Source organism: Hyla sarda, chromosome 7 (assembly GCF_029499605.1).
Source record: "Hyla sarda isolate aHylSar1 chromosome 7, aHylSar1.hap1, whole genome shotgun sequence".
Lineage (NCBI taxonomy): Eukaryota > Metazoa > Chordata > Amphibia > Anura > Hylidae > Hyla > Hyla sarda.
The window spans coordinates 228758402-228778355 of NC_079195.1; the positions used below are offsets into that span (position 1 = coordinate 228758402).

The following is a 19954-nucleotide window of genomic DNA, read 5'->3' on the forward strand; positions in this document are numbered from 1 at the left end:
CCGTCTTTTGGTGGCGTCTGCTGAACAAGAGTTACCTGCTGGAGAGAAAAGATAGAATGAAGGCAAAATGGGGCAAATGGCGGCAATAGATTAGAGAGGGGGCAAAGGGCCTGGGATATATATATATATATATATATATATATATATACAGGGAGTGGGGGGGGGGCACAGTCCTCTGCTGAGAAGCAAATAGAATCTCTGTGACGTTTGTTTTTCCTGTTTGTGACGTTGTTGTTCAGTTCATTGTCATCCTGATATAATTTAACTGTTTGGGCCTCAATGTTTTCAGCAACTTCTATGTATAGATCTTATATTCTATGTATAGACCTTATATTCTTATATTTATGTATATCTTATATATACCTTCTATACTGTTCTACCCCAAGTCATAGATAAACAGTAAGATGTTCTATGAAGAGATATCAGTAGAAGGTCACTCACCAGCTGCTATTTTCCCAGGGAATTCTGAACATAAGAAATATCTGTGTCTTTAAATCCATTCCATGTACCTGAGTGGGGTTGTAAGTGGCTTTCTGAAATAGGAAAAAAGGATAGATAATTATATATGAGAAAGATAGATATTAGATATATAGTTGATATGAGATAGATAGATAGATAGATAGATAGATAGATATGAGATAGATATGAGATAGATAGATTTGAGATAGCAAAAATAGATATAAGATAGATAGATATGAGATAGATAGATAGATATGAGATAGATAGATAGATAGATAGATATGAGATAGATATATAGATAGATATGAGATAGATAGATAGATATGAGATAGATAGATAGATAGATAGATAGATATGAGATAGATAGATAGATATGAGATAGATAGATAGATAGATATGAGATAGATAGATAGATATGAGATAGCTAGATATGAGATAGATATGAGATAGATAGACAGGAGATAGATAGATAGATATGAGATAAATAGATAGATGAGATAGATAGATATGAGATAGATAGATAGATAGATATGAGATAGATAGATAGATAGATAGATAGATATGAGATAGATAGATATGAGATAGATAGATATGAGATAGATATAAGATAGATAGATAGATTTGAGATAGATATGAGATAGATTGATGCTTGAGAAAGACGGTGTGATGCTATCAAAGCGTTGCATCCACTGCTGACTATGGGTCAATAAACACTTTTAATTCACCTACTCCTGGAGTGCTGTTGGATTTCTACTGTGGATTTAGACAGATACATAGATAGATATGAGATAGATAGATATGAGATAGATATGAGATAGATATGAGATAGATATGAGATAGATATGAGATAGATAGATAGATAGATAGATATGAGATAGAAAGATATGAGATAGATATGAGATAGATAGATATGAGATAGATATGAGATAGATAGATAGATAGATAGATATGAGATAGATATGAGATAGATAGATAGATAGATATGAGATAGAAAGATATGAGATAGATATGAGATAGATAGATATGAGATAGATATGAGATAGATAGATAGATAGATAGATATGAGATAGATATGAGATAGATAGATAGATAGATAGATAGATAGATATGAGATAGATAGATAGATAGAAAGTAGACAGATAAAGCCCATTGCATACATTCTGGAGGGTAACCCGCAGAAGACATTAATAGAGGCCACAAATCCCTTCCCGGTGTTTTAGGTGGCGGTATACGAGCGGAGGACATCCATACATTTGCGCACACAGACATCACTTCTACATAAACGTTACGTCTTCAAAGGCCCCGCGCAGAATATAAGACGTTCACTCTCAGCCACTTTGGCCAGGAGCCAATTTCAATAATTTGAGCGCCTATTACAACCCAAATGAGGTTTACAGCCCCCCCCCCCAGCTCCAGTAGCCCTGAACTGCTTAAAATAGCGCCCAAGTCACAAGCGTGCAATCATAATATTTACAATGTGAGCGCACCTCTGGTATCGCGCAGACCTGGCAGGGTGGGTTTTTTTTTTTTCCTTTTCCTTTCTAGTCATTGGCCCGGTTCCCAAAATTAAACAGCTACCAAATATTAAAGAGAAATTTCCAAGCTCCGTCATCGGCCTGGCGAGCCTTGTCATGTGGAGATTACTGTTAAAGTGACTTTGTGGCTCCATTCACCCGGACTGGAAATAAATGGCCCCTTGTGTCCATTGGAAATGAAAGTAACTGCATCTAAAGCGGGTCTGGATTTCAGGGTTGTAGCTACAGGTCAGGATGGGGGGGGGGGGGGGCAAAGGTGTCAGATGCATTCAAGTCCTCGTGTCTGAAGGGGCTCATTATTGGAAGACGCATGGTCGGCATGGGAACTGGTGCAGAATTTGCATAAGGGCCCCAGATCTTCAATTAACACTTGGGAGGGCAATTCTGTTCAGAGGTTTACGCCACCATAGTAGAACCACCCCCCCCCCCCCCCCCCCCACTGCAGTTGAAATGGAAACCCCATGTGGAATCGGGATAATCTCAGATTTTCTACAAGTCTCCTCTCCCCTATACATGTCTTCTTCTCAGGCTTGGAGATAACTAAGAATTGGTCAAATCCTCAAGGTAGATTTAGACCATAGAATAGTCAGGTGCAGTGATCTTCAACTTTCGACTCTCCAGCTGTGGCAAAAACTCCAACTCCCATCATGTCCTGACAGTTTTCTGGAATGGAGAGCAGCTCAGATCTTCCACAAGTCTCCTGTACCCTGTAGAGGGCTTCTTCTCAGGGGTAAAGATAACTGAGAATAGGTCATACTCCCATGGAAGGGTTAGATTGTAGAATAGTAAAGTGCAGTGATCTTCAACTTGCGGCCCGCCAGCTGTTCCAAAACTACAATTCCCAGCAAGTCTCTTCTCCCCTGTATAGGTCTTCTCAGGGGTGGAGATAACTAAAAATAGGTCACGCCCCCAAGGAAAGGTTAGATTAAAGAATAGTCAAGTGCAGTGAGCTTAAACTTGTGACTCTCCAGATGTTGCAAATCTACAACTACCATTATGCCCTGACAGCCTTTGGCTGTCAGGGCATGATGGGAGTTGTAGGTTTGCAACAGCTTGAGGTCCACAGGTTGGAGATCACTATGTCCTCAGATGATGACAATGAACAAATCCCAAATATGACACAATCTGCACTTTCGACTCGCACTTGTGCAATTCTCTGTCAACACAATGTCAAACATAGTAGGTCACTTTGTGCTCCAGTCAGGGGCCCCGCAGAAGTCAGATATGTCAGGGGCCCCACAGTGGTCAGATATGTCAGGGGCCCCACAGTGGTCAGATATGTCAGGGGCCCCACAGCGGTCAGATATGTCAGTGGCCCGCAGTGGACAGATATGTCAGGGGCCCTACAGTGGTCAGATATGTCAGGGGCCCCGCAGTGGTCAGATGTGTCAGGGGCCCCGCAGTGGTCAGATATGTCAGGGGCCCCGCAGGGGTCAGATATGTCAGGGGCCCCGCAGTGGTCAGATATGTTGGGGGCCCCACAGTGGTTAGATATGTCAGGGGCCCGCAGTGGTCAGATATGTCAGGGGCCCGCAGTGGTCAGTTATGTCAGGGGCCCGCAGTGGTCAGATATGTCAGGGGCCCGCAGTGGTCAGATATGTCAGGGGCCCGCAGTGGTCTGATATGTTGGGGGCCCCGCAGTGGTCAGATATGCAGGGGCACGCAGTGGTCAGATATGTCAGGGGCCCCGCAGTGGTCAGATATGTCAGGGGCCCCGCAGTGGTCAGATATGTCAGGGGCCCCGCACGTGGTCAGACATGTCAGTGGCACCTCAATGAGTTGTGTCATCTGTGAGGATATGCTCAATGTTCTGCCATCACTCCTGGATGTGAATGAAGACGCTCAGTGTTACCGATAGTAAATTAAATGTTTGGAGCCAAAACATTCCCAGAAATTGCTTCATCTGTTTCCTCTGAAATCGACAGGAGGTCACCCGAGGTTACGTGAGATGCAGCGATGCAGACTGATACAACTTACCTGCGCTGAAACATTGTGACAGACTGTCAGCGCAGAAGAGGAATTGGTGCTGCTTGTGTAAACACAGAGGACTGATACAATTGTATCCAATCGAAACAATCCTCTGTGAGCCAAACAGCTGGGACTCCCAACTGATGCATGTGACCTGCACTGACACATTGTAACAAACTGTCAGGACAGGAGAGGGATGAGATTCAGACTTCAAACTGATCCATTTATCCCATTTATCTGCACTGATACATTGTAACAAACTATCAGGGCAATGATGCAAGACTCTGGTGGCTTCCACTCTATACACTACGGTCCACACTCCAAACTGATACATTGTAACAAACTGAGTTTTGTGCTGCTGATGTAAAAACAGAAGATTGATACATTTTACCTGCACTGATACATTGTAACAAACCATCAGGATAGAAGAGAGTTTTGTGCTGCTGATGTAAACACAGATGATTGTCTAGACCAGTGTTTCCCAACCAGGGTGCCTCCAGATGTTGCAAAACTACAATTCCCAGCATGCCTGGACAGCCTTTGGTAGCCTTCGGCTGTCCAGGCATGCTGGGAGTTGTAGTTTAGCAACACCTGGAGGCACCCTGGTTGGGAAACACTGGTCTAGACTCTCTACCAGTGGTCTTCAACCTGCGGACCCCCAGATGTTGCAAAACTACAACTCCCAGCATGCCCGGACAGCCGTTGGCTGTCCGGGCATGCTGGGAATTGTAGTTTTGCAACATCTGGAGGTCCGCAGGTTGAAGACCACTGCTCTATACAGTTGTATCCAACCCAGACAATTCTATGTAAACCAAACAGCCTGGATGCCAACTGATACCTTTTACCTGCACTGATACATTGTAACAAACTCTCAGCATAGAAGAGAGTTTTGTGCTGCTGATGTAAACACAGATGATTGTCTCGACTCTATACAGTTGTATCCAGCCCAAACAATCCTCTGTAAGCTAAACAGCCTGGACTTCAATTGATACGTTTGATCTGCACCGATACATTGTAACAAAGTATCAGGACAGGAGAGAGATTTGCGCATCTGATACCTAAACAGGACTGTATTTGTGCGCCACAAACTGAAATCTATGCACTAAAACTTACTCTAGAGGCCCCACCCCCTTTTTGCTAAGTCACACCCACTTTGAGAAGTGCACCAAGCACCAAACTTTGCAACTTTTTTCATCCAAATAATGTTGATAAAGTTCCCAAAGTATATTAGAAAGTCCTGCAATGTTTCTCTGTATATGATTGCGCTTTACGTACATAAGAGCGGACAATCCTTTTCGTCGCGCCATTTCTGTGACTCTATCGGACGTATATGTGCTGGGATAGAGGGTGCAGATTGTTACCATCCCCGCGGTCCGCAGCATCTGTAAACACTTAACCTCTTCAGTCCTCATCCCTTCCAGAAACAAAAGGATTAGATGGCTTCCCAGGAATAACACAATATGTGCAAAGTCCGTCACGTGCGAGCGTCTTCCGGGGATTAAGCGGTTAATGTTCCCCCAGAAGGACATGTGTTTTGCAGATTTGTCATGTGTGAACCATTTGCAGAAGAGAAGCTGCGTGTAAAGTCATCGCACCGACACAAAGCCACGTAATTCCAGCGCCGCAGACCTGGCCGCGTCCGCTTTTGTCTTCTTCGCGCAATCTGATTGGTTGGGTCTGGTCTGCGCCAAAGCTTCTCCTGAGGGTTCCCGCTCCTCAGGACTGTACAGGCTCAGTCTTCTCTGTGGACGCTTGGCATGCAGGATGCGCGGCCCGGGCCAAGTTGGCCGCCGACTAGAATGTTTAGGTAGTGAAATAGAGATGAGTCTGGTTTATACAAGATGTTTCGCCGCTTTCCTCCCAGGTGCTGAAGGCCGCTCTGTCCGCAGGAGAAAGACCGCACTGTGCGCAGCCGCTCGCTCTGTGTATTGTGCAGTGTGTCCCAGGAGTCTTCAGGACTAGATTATAGGATTCTTACTGTATTGTAATGTCCTTATATACCCTTATATTGGTATATTGTTACTATATATACACTTACATTTACCTATTATATTGTCATATTCATGGACATTTATCAACGGGTTTAGTCAGGTTTTCTTTACTATAATTGTCGCAAAATTGTCGCAACTGCGACTACGCGATTTTTCGTGCGACATTTTGACTGGAAAGTAAGAAAAGCAAGTTTTCCAAAAATGAACTACGTAGTAATAATTTTAAAATGGACTACGGGTAGTCAGGTATTTATTAACCGTCGCAACTGCGCAAAAAAAAAGTCGCAACAGGGTTAAAAATTGACTAAATTTACTCCAGCTCAAACATGGAGCAGAAAAAGCTACTACCAAAGTAAAAAAGGAAAAATTGCTTACGTGAAAGAAAATTATCAACAGGCTGAAACCAGTTGATAAATAAGTTGCAAAAAAAAAGTAAGCAAAAAATTACTAAAAAAAAGAATACATAAGCAAACATTGATAAATGTCCCACATTGTTACCACATGACTTTATTGTTATATTGTTACTATATGTCCTTATATTCCCTTATATTGTCATATTGTTACTATAAGTCCTTATATACCCTTATATTGTCATATTATTACTATATATCCTTATATACCCTTATATTGTCATATTGTTACTATATGTCCTTATATACCCTTATATTGTCATATTGTTACTATATGTCTTTATATACCCTTATATTATATTTTCATATTGTTACTATATGTCCTTATATACCCTTATATTGTCATATTGTTACTATATGTCCTTATACACCCTTATATTGTCATATTGTTACTATATGTCCTTATATACCCTTATATTATATTTTCATATTGTTACTATATGTCCTTATATACCCTTATATTGTCATATTGTTACTATATGTCCTTATATACCCTTATATTGTCATATTGTTACTATAAGTCCTTATATACCCTTATATTGTCATATTGTTACTATATGTCTTTATTGTTATATTGTTACCATATGTACTTACATATACTGACAATATTATCATATAGTTACTATATGTACTTACATATACTGACTATATTGTTACTATATTGTTACTATACACTTATATTGTCATATTGTTACTATATGTCCTTACATATACCGCCTATATTATCATATTGTTACTATATATACTTACATACAGTATACTGACTATATTGTCATATTGTTTCTATATGTACTTACATATATACCTGTTATATTGTTACTATATGCACTTACATACTCTTACTATATTGTTACTGTATGTACTTACATATGAGTTTATTGTCACATTGTTACTGTATGTACTTACATATATTTATTATATTGTCATATTGACAATACAGTACGTAAGTGTATGTACATATAGTTACAATATTACAATACAGTAAGTGTATATATTGACAATATGACAATATACGTATATGTAAGTACAGTGTTACTATATATACTTATACTTACTGTATTGTCACAATGTTGCCATATGTGTTTACATATACTATACATATATTGTCATATTGTTACTCTTATGTGTTTACATTTACTTATATTTTTCATATTGTTACTATATATACACTTACTATATTATTTCCGGGGCTGCACAACAATTCTTTTTTTCTTGCAGCTGGAAACTGTTGTGTTCAGATTGTATAATGTGTCAGAGGAGTAAATGATAATTTTATTACTTTATGAGGCTGCACAACAACTTGAGTTGCGCAATTTCTAATTTCCCAATGTAATAGGACTTTGCAAACAATTGGCTTGCTTTGTTTGCTATCATGTTTTCTACTTCGGACACATCTAAAAGCTGCGTTCACTCAGTGTTTTCCAACTGGCGTCCCTCCAGCTGTTGCAAAACTACAACACCCAGCATGTCCGGACAGCTTTCGGCTGTCCGGGCATGCTGGGAGTTGTAGTTTTGCAACAGCTGAAGGCACATTGATTGGGAAAAACTGCTTTACAGCAAAAGAGTGTTTTGTATGCAAAAAGGATCTGCAGGTGGCAGTAGAGAGTTGGAAGATTTTTTTAAAGGGGTACTCTGGTGGAGTACCCCTTTTATTTTTTTATTTTTATTTTTTTTAAATCAACTGGTGCCAGAAAGTTAAACAGATTTGTAAATGACTTCTAATATCTAAAATAATGACTTCTAAAATCTTAATCCTTCCAGTACTTTTTAGGGGCTGTATACTACAGAGAAAATGCGTTTATTTTTGGATTTCTCTTCTGTCACGAGCACAGTGCTCTCACAGTTCCTAAAATGGACAGCAGAGAGCACTGTGGTCGTGACAGAAGAGAGATCCAAAAAGAAAAGCATTTCCTCTGTAGTATACAGCCCCTAAAAAGTATTGGAAGCATTAAGATTTTTTAATAGAAGTCATTTACAAATCTGTTTAACTTTCTAGCACCAGTTGATTAAAAAAAAAAAAAGTTTTCCATGGGAGTACCCCTTTAAGCAAAATTGTGAATGCAGCTTTGGATGTGAGTGGAGTATAAACCACAATATATGTAGGTTTTAATGCTATAGCGCCAGATGTCTGGTTTTGGTGAACCAGTGGTGCATTGTAACCTGTGACGTTTCGCCATTTGTCCTAACAGCCTTCGCCCCGGCAGTGGTGACCAACTGCACATCTGCCATCTTGCCCTACCAGAGGGGCTTTTTCTGCAGCGATGACAGCATCAGACATGAGTTTAAGAGGAGCACGATATCAATCCCTCTGCTTCTCGCACTGGGGGTGCTGTTTGCGCTGGTTTCTGTAAGTGATATGTGTGGCACAGGAGCTGGGGGGGTCCTGCGGAGCCCTGTCCCCTCCCTCTCCCAGTAATGGTGGAGCCTCCATTGGCCACCATTACTCACGGGGGAGGTCTAGCATTGCTCGGCGGTGCCCCCCCACCCTGTGCATTAATCTCTTTGTGTTACTTTGTCCATTGACCATGTTTTCCGTTTTTTTTTCTCTCTCTCTCGCTCTATGGCTAGCCGCCCTACCTTTCCTGATAATTGAAACTAACAGAATCCAACCGTATCACCGGGGGTTCTACTGTAAGGATGAAAGTATCCGGTACCCCACCAAATCTGGAGAGACCATAAATGACGCTGTGCTCTCTGCTGCTGGCATTCTCATTTCCATCCTTGCTGTAAGTGCTTGACTGTCAATCACGAAAATCGCTTACGTTTTTTTGTCTTTCAATGGCGGCTGGCGAGAGTTCTTAACCTTCTGGGCATACAATGGGGCCAATGCACGTCTTGGCAACCCCACGGTATTTCTGCACGAGATAAATATGGTAACGTTTCAATAAGTTACAGGTTGCACATTCCAATTGAATATGAATTGTGTGAACATACCTTTACAGCAGCAGCAAAGTGAGATTTGTGCGCGGCAAAAAAAAAATGCGCAGTGTTTTCTGACATTTCTACAAATCTGATCGACTTTGCTGCTACTGTAATCTTTTATGGATAAAGAAAATCTGCAGTGTATCCGCTCAGTGATGACCCATTAATATTATAATTTGGGGTAGTCCCTATACACATCACAATTGGCGTTGAAACAAGGAGACATCATAAATGTTCACAAGCCCATAAAAAGGTTAAGAACTCTCCAGCGAATTGTTCTTTATTGATTCTGTTAATTGAATATCTGAAGTGAAGTCCAAGTTGGCAGCTCTGGGTTCCTGATATGAAGCTCCAAATCCCCAGTGGTGAAAAGATAAAATTCTAGCTGCTTGTAGCTACCACTAGGGGGAGAGCTGGAGCTTTTCTGTATACAGTCAGATCATAAGCTCCTCCTAGTGGTGGAAACATTTAGTTAGTTTTGCTGCAGGAGATTTGGAACTCTGTATCATTAAAGCAGAGCCCTGACAATCTCTCAATCTCTATATAGATATATTATGGCCAAAGCAACCGGTCTTCATTCAGACCTTGCAGTTCATCTCAGAGTTCAGTGTAATATTTTTCTTCTCTCTTGAATCAGTTACTATTCCTGGAGTTTTATGTGGATCTGGTTTTGATTCCCTCTGATTTGTTCCATGTTATCTTTGCTTTTGCATGGGTGTTGGGAAAAATCCTTTGCTTTCCTTCCATATGTGGATTAAGCCTGTTATAGTTGCCCGGGGGCCCATATTGAAGCGTATAAAAGATGGCGCACCGGAGGTCACGGGTCACTACACAATCCCCCTCTGCATAGGCTTCAGCTTTGTGTGTGGATCCTGGAGACGTCACTGTGTTTAGGTCCAGTGTTACGTTTCATGTATCCAGGTGTAAGGAATATGCAGGGTTAAATCTCAGGTAATGTATGAATCTGTGGCTTAACATAATCACATAAACTGAGAAAATGTTTCCATTACTTTTACAGATTTGGAATTACAAATTGACTTTACTCCAATCCCAACCAGAGCTGCCTTCACACTTCTTGCACTGTTGAGAATCATTTAGTACTGTACTGGTTTACATTAAATCCTATAATGCACTTTACTTTACTGCAATGCATTTTGGGAAAGTTTTAACAAGACGGGTTCGCCAAAACTAGACATCTTGCACCAAAGCATTAAATATCTACATATATTGTGGTTTATACTCCACTCACATCCAAAGCTGCATTTACAATTTTGCGTTAAAAATCTTCCAACTCTCTACTGCCCCCTGCAGATTCCTCTTGCATACATAACTCTTTCGTTGTAAACCAGTTTTTCCCAACCAGTATGCCTCCAGCTGTTGCAAAACTACAACACCTAGCATGCCCGGACAGCCTTCGGCTGTCCGGGCATGCTGGGTGTTGTAGTTTTGCAACAACTGGAGGCACGCCGATTGGGAAACACTGAGTGAATGCAGCTTTAGATGTGTCTGAAGTAAAAGACATGATAACAAAGTTTTAAAGGGGTATTCCAGTGAAAAACATTTTTTTTATATCACCTGGCTTCAGAAAGTTAAACAAGGTTGTAAATTACTTCTATTAAAAATCTTAATCCTACCAGTACTCATCAGCTGCTGAAGTTGACTTGTTCTTTTCACTCTGACCACAGTGCTCTCTGCTGCCACCTCTGTCTCAGAAACTGTCCAGAGCGGGATAGGTTTGCTATGGGGATTTGCTCCTACTCTGGACAGTTCCTGACAAGGAAAGAGGTGTCAGCAGAGAGCACTCTTGTCAAACATAAAAGAACAACTCAACTTCAGCAGCTGATAAGTACAGGAAGGATTAAGATTTTTTTTACTAGAAGTAATTTATAAATCTGTTTAACTTTCTGGAGCCAGTTGATATGAAAAAAAATGTTTTTCACTGAAAAACCCATTTAACTCTGTGCAGACACTGATACAGAAGGGAGTGGGAAATTAGAACTAAGAATTAAACTAGCAGTATTGTTGGGATTCTATAATGCACGGTCCTCTACTGCAATGCATTCTGGGAGAGTCTTAACAGACGGATAGGCAAAACATTAGTTGTACAGACACTGAACCAGCAGAGTGGTAGTGGGAGATCAGAGCTCAGGAAAACCAGCAGAATTGATGGAATCCTGAAATGTATTGTATGACAGTCTGGGCAGACAAATCCTCAGTGTGCGCTCTGTGCAGACCCTGAACTAGCTGGGAGTGATGGGAGATCAGAGCTAAGAGAAAGCCATCTGAATTGTTGAGATCCTACAATACACTGTATAGAGATAAATGATAAAGCAAACACTGAACAAGCAGGGGGTGGAGAGGAAGCTGGCAGAATTGTTCATGCAGCTCTGGAAGATGAAGCAAAGTATTTGTAAACATTTTAGCGTTTTTAGTTGTAAACAGTAAATTATTTTGGAAACATCAAAACAGTGTTTCTCAACCAGTGTGCCTCCAGCTGTTGCGAAACTACAACTCCAAGCATCTCTCTTATCAGCCAAAGATATAGATATTTATTACATACAGATAAGTGTCAGCGTAAGATATTCACTATATACAGATAAGTATCATCCTAAGATATTCACTATATACAGATAAGTATCATCATAAGATATTCACTATATACAGATAAGTATTATCCTAAGATATTCACTATATACAGATAAGTATTATCCTAAGATATTCAATATATACAGATAAGTATTGTCCTAAGATATTCACTATATACAGATAAGTATTGTCCTAAGATATTCACTATATACAGATAAGTATTATCCTAAGACATTCACTATATACAGATAAGTATTATCCTAAGATATTCACTATATACAGATAAGTATTATCCTAAGATATTCACTATATACAGATAAGTATTGGCCTAAGATATTCACTATATACAGATAAGTATTATCCTAAGATATTCACTATATACAGATAAGTATTGGCCTAAGATATTCACTAGATACAGATAAGTATTATCCTAAAATATTCACTATATACAGATAAGTATTGGCCTAAGATATTCACTATATACAGATAAATATTATCCTAAGATATTCACTATATACAGATAAGTATTATCCTAAGATATTCACTATATACAGATAAGTATTGTCCTAAGATATTCACTATATACAGATAAGTATTATCCTAAGATATTCATTATATACAGATAAGTATTGTCCTAAGATATTCACTATATACAGATAAGTATCAGCCTAAGATATTCACTATATACAGATAAGTATTATCCTAAAATATTCACTATATACAGATAAGTATTGTCCTAAGATATTCACTATATACAGATAAGTATCAGCCTAAGATATTCACTATATACAGATAAGTATTATCCTAAGATATTCACTATATACAGATAAGTATTATCCTAAGATATTCACTATATACAGATAAGTATTATCCTGAGATATTCACTATATACAGATAAGTATTATCCTAAGATATTCACTATATACAGATAAGTATTGTCCTAAGATATTCACTATATACAGATAAGTATTATCCTAAGATATTCATTATATACAGATAAGTATTATCCTAAGATATTCACTATATACAGATAAGTATTATCCTAAGATATTCACTATAAACAGATAAGTATTATCCTAAGAAATTCATTATATACAGGTAAGTATTATCCTAAGATATTCACTATATACAGATAAGTATTGTCCTAAGATATTCACTATATACAGATAAGTATTATCCTAAGATATTCACTATATACAGATAAGTATTGTCCTAAGATATTCACTATATACAGATAAGTATTATCCTAAGATATTCCCTATATACAGATAAGTATTGTCCTAAGATATTCACTATATACAGATAAGTATCATCCTAAGATATTCACTATATACAGATAAGTATTGTCCTAAGATATTCACTATATACAGATAAGTATTATCCTAAGATATTCACTATATACAGATAAGTATTATCCTAAGATATTCACTATATACAGATAAGTATTGTCCTAAGATATTCACTATATACAGATAAGTATTATCCTAAGATATTCACTATATACAGATAAGTATTGTCCTAAGATAGTCACTATATACAGATAAGTATTATCCTAAGATATTCACTATATACAGATAAGTATTGTCCTAAGATAGTCACTATATACAGATAAGTATTATACTAAGATATTCACTATATGCAGATAAGTATTGTCCTAAGATATTCACTATATACAGATAAGTATTGTCCTAAGATATTCACTATATACAGATAAGTATTATCCTAAGATATTCACTATATACAGATAAGTATCATCCTAAGATATTCACTATATACAGATAAGTATTGTCCTAAGATATTCACTATATACAGATAAGTATTATTCTAAGATATTCACTATATACAGATAAGTATTACCCTAAGATATTCACTATATACAGATAAATATCAGCCTAAGATATTCACTTTATACCTGTGTTTCCCAACCAGCGTGCCTCCAGCTGTAGCAAAACTGCAACTCCCAGCATGCCCAGACACTGTTTGGGAAGCACAGGTATATAGGAATATCTTTGGCCCCTTTGGTTGTGGACCTTCCGGGCTCCATAATGATGCAGAGGTGACATCTCACACATGAAGGGGTCATGACCTGTGTGATGCCACCGGCCCCGACGCCAATTTGCGCGATTCTGAGCGATTCATAGTTTGGGGCCATTAAGTTATTAAGTAATTGAAAGTTAAAGGGATGTATCATTATGTAACAGCCGCCTGAACGACAAGATCTAAGAGTGAGTTATACAAGCGTCTTGTGTGTCACAAGGTAACGATGTAACAATCACCGGAGAACAGTCCTGGTCCCCCTGGTGGTCAGCGCCCCCCCAAATGGTCAGTCCCCCCCCCCCCCCCCTGGTAATAATAATAATAATGCCTGATAATTGGACACATGAGAGACGCTCTCTCGGCTCCGCTACATCTGCGAGGAGTCAGGACCTCTCCTCGCCCCGATGCCACAGAATGGACGTCTGTTCCTCATCCTCTGTGTTCCTACCAAAATAGGAAAAGAAAAATAAAAACTCTGGTTACTAAGTTAATTCCTCAATTAATTCCTTACAGATTGCTGCATCTGTGGAAGCGAGAAGCCCACCAGCGGTGACACCGGGGGGAGGGGACCCTGATAGCAAAATAAATATAGATACAGGGCGTCCCCGGGGGCTCAGAGGAGTTCTCAGTTTAGACTTTATAGTGAATATCTTATGATGATACTTATCTGTATATAGTGAATATCTTAGGATAATACTTATCTGTATATAGTGAATATCTTAGGATAATACTTATCTGTATATAGTGAATATCTCAGGATAATACTTATCTGTATATAGTGAATATCTTAGGATAATACTTATCTGTATATAGTGAATATCTTAGGACAATACTTATCTGTATATAGTGAATATCTTTGGATAATACTTATCTGTATATAGTGATTATCTTAGGATAATACTTATCTGTATATAGTGAATATCTTAGGATAATACTTATCTGTATATAGTGAATATCTTAGGATAATACTTATCTGTATATAGTGAATATCTTAGGATAATACTTATCTGTATATAGTGAATATCTTAGGATAATACTTATCTGTATATAGGAATATCTTAGGATAATACTTATCTGTATATAGTGAATATCTTAGGATAATACTTATCTGTATATAGTGAATATCTTAGGATAATACTTATCTGTATATAGTGAATATCTTAGGATGATACTTATCTGTATATAGTGAATATCTTAGGACAATACTTATCTGTATATAGTGAATATCTTAGGACAATACTTATCTGTATATAGTGAATATCTTAGGATAATACTTATCTGTATATAGTGAATATCTTAGGATAATACTTATCTGTATATAGTGAATATCTTAGGACAATACTTATCTGTATATAGTGAATATCTTAGGATAATACTTATCTGTATATAGTGAATATCTTAGGATAATACTTATCTGTATATAGGAATATCTTAGGACAATACTTATCTGTATATAGTGAATATCTTAGGACAATACTTATCTGTATATAGAGAATATCTTAGGATAATACTTATCTGTATATAGTGAATATCTTAGGATAATACTTATCTGTATATAGGAATATCTTAGGACAATACTTATCTGTATATAGTGAATATCTTAGGACAATACTTATCTGTATATAGTGAATATCTTAGGACAATACTTATCTGTATATAGTGAATATCTTAGGATAATACTTATCTGTATATAGTGAATATCTTAGGATGATACTTATCTGTATATAGTGAATATCTTAGGATGATACTTATCTGTATATAGTGAATATCTTAGGATAATACTTATCTGTATATAGTGAATATCTTAGCATAATACTTATCTGTATATAGTGAATATCTTAGGACGATACTTATCTGTATATAGTGAATATCTTAGGCCAATACTTATCTGTATATAGTGAATATCTTAGGATAATACTTATCTGTATATAGTGAATATCTTAGGATAATACTTATCTGTATATAGTGAATATCTTAGGCCAATACTTATCTGTATATAGTGAATATCTTAGGATAATACTTATCTGTATATAGTGAATATCTTAGGACAATACTTATCTGTATATAGTGAATATCTTAGGCCAATACTTATCTGTATATAGTGAATATCTTAGGATAATTCTTATCTGTATATAGTGAATATCTTAGGACAATACTTATCTGTATATAGTGAATATCTTAGGACAATACTTATCTGTATATAGTGAATATCTTAGGATAATACTTATCTGTATATAGTGAATATCTTAGGATAATTCTTATCTGTATATAGTGAATATCTTAGGATAATACTTATCTGTATATAGTGAATATCTTAGGACGATACTTATCTGTATATAGTGAATATCTTAGGATAATTCTTATCTGTATATAGTGAATATCTTAGGATAATACTTATCTGTATATAGTGAATATCTTAGCACAATTCAGGACATGCTAGGAGTTGTAGTTTTGCAACAGCTGGAGGCACACTGATAAGGAGACACCGCTTTGTAGACTTGAGCACTCACATGACCTATGACCGTATCACTGGGGACACCCCAGCATTGGAAGTTAAGAATTGCGCAGCAGAGATGGCGGTGCAGCACAGCAGAGCCGGCCATGTATCGTAATATCCGCGTATTCCCACCCCGTCTCATTATTTTTCCCTTTTTCCAGCCCGAGGCACAGATACTAATATAAATTCCTTTCTTCAAACTTTATAAGACGTATAAAGTTTTATAAATAGGGTTGAGTTCTTTTTTTTTTTTTACAATGTGGCCATTATTCTCCCAATTTTCTGATTTTTTTTTTTTTTTTTTTATATATATATATTTTTGCATTATTTACATCTTGCCCCAATATGGACAGGGCATGTCTGGTAATATAGGGTGCATATTCCCTGCAGTATAGAGGGGTTCGGGGTGGGGGGGGGGGGGTTGCCTGGAGGTTAACATGACGGCCTGGTGCTCGGCCCCCTCTGCCGTGGTGAGATCGTTGGACCTGGTGTCCCCGTCTGATTTTCATTATGTGTCCCTCAGAAGAGTCGGAGCCTCTCCAGGTCATAACTGGGATTTACGGCCGCTCTGTCTCATCCAAAGACTTGGCGGTGCGTTATGGAGTCCATGATCCCAGAATTTACAGTCCGCCTACTGGAGCGGAGGTTACGACAAATGGGGCCGAGCGACTTGTGTTATACGGGGGTTTGGCCATTTGGGGATATTCCGGACTATTATTCATCTTTAATATGAAGTTTAATGGTCTGAAGAGCAGATAGTCTGTATACGGCAGCGCCCGCGGACTGGAGGCTACACATAGTAAATGCACACATGCTACTCATATAGACTATACATAAACATAGTGAACTCTGCTACATAGACGACATGGAGACTCTGCACAGTGTGTGGACATCATGGGGGAGATTTATCAAAATCTGTCCAGAGGAAAAGTTGCTGAGTTGCCCATAGCAACCAATCAGATCACTACTTTCATTTTTAACAAGGCCACTGCAAAATGAAAGCAGCGATCTGATTGGTTGCTATGGGCAACTCTTAGCAACTCTCCTCCTATATAGACTACACCAGTGTTGCCCAACCAGGGTGCCTCCTGCTGTTGCAAAACTACAACTCCCAGCATGCCCGGACAGCCAAAGGCTGTCCGGGCATGCTGGGTGTTGTAGTTTTGCAACAGCTGGAAGCTCCCTGGATGGGAAACACTGGACTACACTTATAGACTGTATATACTGTACACATGTGGACTACTCATAGTGTACAAATATACACACACACATACACACACAATATGCACATATACACAGTGTGTGAACATAGACTGCACACATAGACGATACCGCACATATAGGCTTCACATAGTGTACAGATATATACTGCACACATAGACTACACATAGTATACATATATACCGCACATATAGGCTACACATAGTATACATATATACACTACACATAGCATACATATACACACTACACATAGACTACACATAGTATACATATATAGACTACACATAGTATACATATATACACACTACACATAGACTACACATAGTATACATATATAGACTACACATAGTATACATATATACACACTACACATAGACTACACATAGTATACATATATACACACTACACATAGACTACACATAGTACACATATATAGACTACACATAGTATACATATATACACACTACACATAGACTACACATAGTATACATATATACACCACACACATAGACTATACATAGTATACATGTATACACCACACACACAGACTATACATATATACACACTACACATAGACTACACATAGTATACATATATAGACTATACATATATACACACTACACATAGACTACACATAGTATACATATATAGACTACACATAGTATACATATATACACACTACACATAGACTACACATAGTATACATATATAGACTATACATAGTATACATATATACACACTACACATAAACTACACATAGTATACATATATAGACTACACATAGTATACATATATACACACTACACATAGACTACACATAGTATACATATATACACACTACACATAGACTACACATAGTACACATATATAGACTACACATAATATACATATATACACACTACACATAGACTACACATAGTATACATATATACACACTACACATAGACTACACATAGTACACATATATAGACTACACATAGTATACATATATACACACTACACATAGACTACACATAGTATACATGTATACACCACACACACAGACTATACATATATACACACTACACATAGACTACACATAGTATACATATATAGACTATACATATATACACACTACACATAGACTACACATAGTATACATATATAGACTACACATAGTATACATATATACACACTACACATAGACTACACATAGTATACATATATAGACTATACATAGTATACATATATACACACTACACATAGACTACACATAGTATACATATATAGACTACACATAGTATACATATATACACACTACACATAGAATACACATATATACCGCACATATAGGCTACACATAGTATACATATATACACACTACACATAGACTACACATATATACCGCACATATAGACTACACATAGTATACATATATACACACTACACATAGACTACACATATATACCACACATATAGGCTACACATAGTGGGGGAGATTTATCAAAACCTGTGCAGAGGAAGAGTGGTGCAGTTGCCCATAGCAACCAATCAGATTGCTTCTTTCATTTTAAAGAGGCCTGTGGAAAATGAAAGAAGCAATCTGGTTGCTATGGGCAACTGCACCACTCTTCCTCTGCATAGACTACACATAGTATACATATATACACCACACACATAGACTATACATAGTATACATATATACACACTACACATAGACTACACATAGTATACAGATATACACCACACACATAGACTACACATATAAAGACTACACATAGTATACAAATATACACACTACACATAGACTACACATAGTATACATATATACACCACACACATAGACTATACATAGTATACAGATATACACACTGCACCTAGACTACACATAGTATACATATATAGACTACACATAGTATACATATATACACACTACACATAGACTACACATAGTATACATATATACACACTACACATAGACTACACATAGTATACATATATACACCACACACATAGACTATACATAGTATACAGATATACACCACACACATAGACTACACATATAAAGACTACACATAGTATACATATATACACACTACACATAGACTACACATAGTATACATATATACACCACACACATAGACTATACATAGTATACAGATATAAACCACACACATAGACTACACATATAAAGACTACACATAGTATACATATATACACACTACACATAGACTACACATAGTATACATATATACACCACACACATAGACTATACATAGTATACAGATATACACACTGCACCTAGACTACACATAGTATACATATATAGACTACACATAGTATACATAT

The 19954-nt window shown here is 37.5% G+C and overlaps 1 protein-coding gene across 2 annotated transcripts in view; it reads left to right on the forward strand.

Annotated features, from left to right (window-relative positions):
• PLPP3 (phospholipid phosphatase 3) overlaps positions 1-19954 on the forward strand; it is a 77328-nt gene that overhangs the window by 26683 nt on the left and 30691 nt on the right. The window contains exon 2 of one of the 2 annotated variants that reach the window (XM_056533007.1): positions 8553-8710. In XM_056533007.1, the coding sequence (XP_056388982.1) occupies positions 8553-8710 (158 nt within the window). Of the gene's footprint in view, positions 1-8552; positions 8711-8931; positions 9090-19954 lie in introns of both variants that reach the window. The other variant, XM_056533006.1, reaches the window with a different exon arrangement.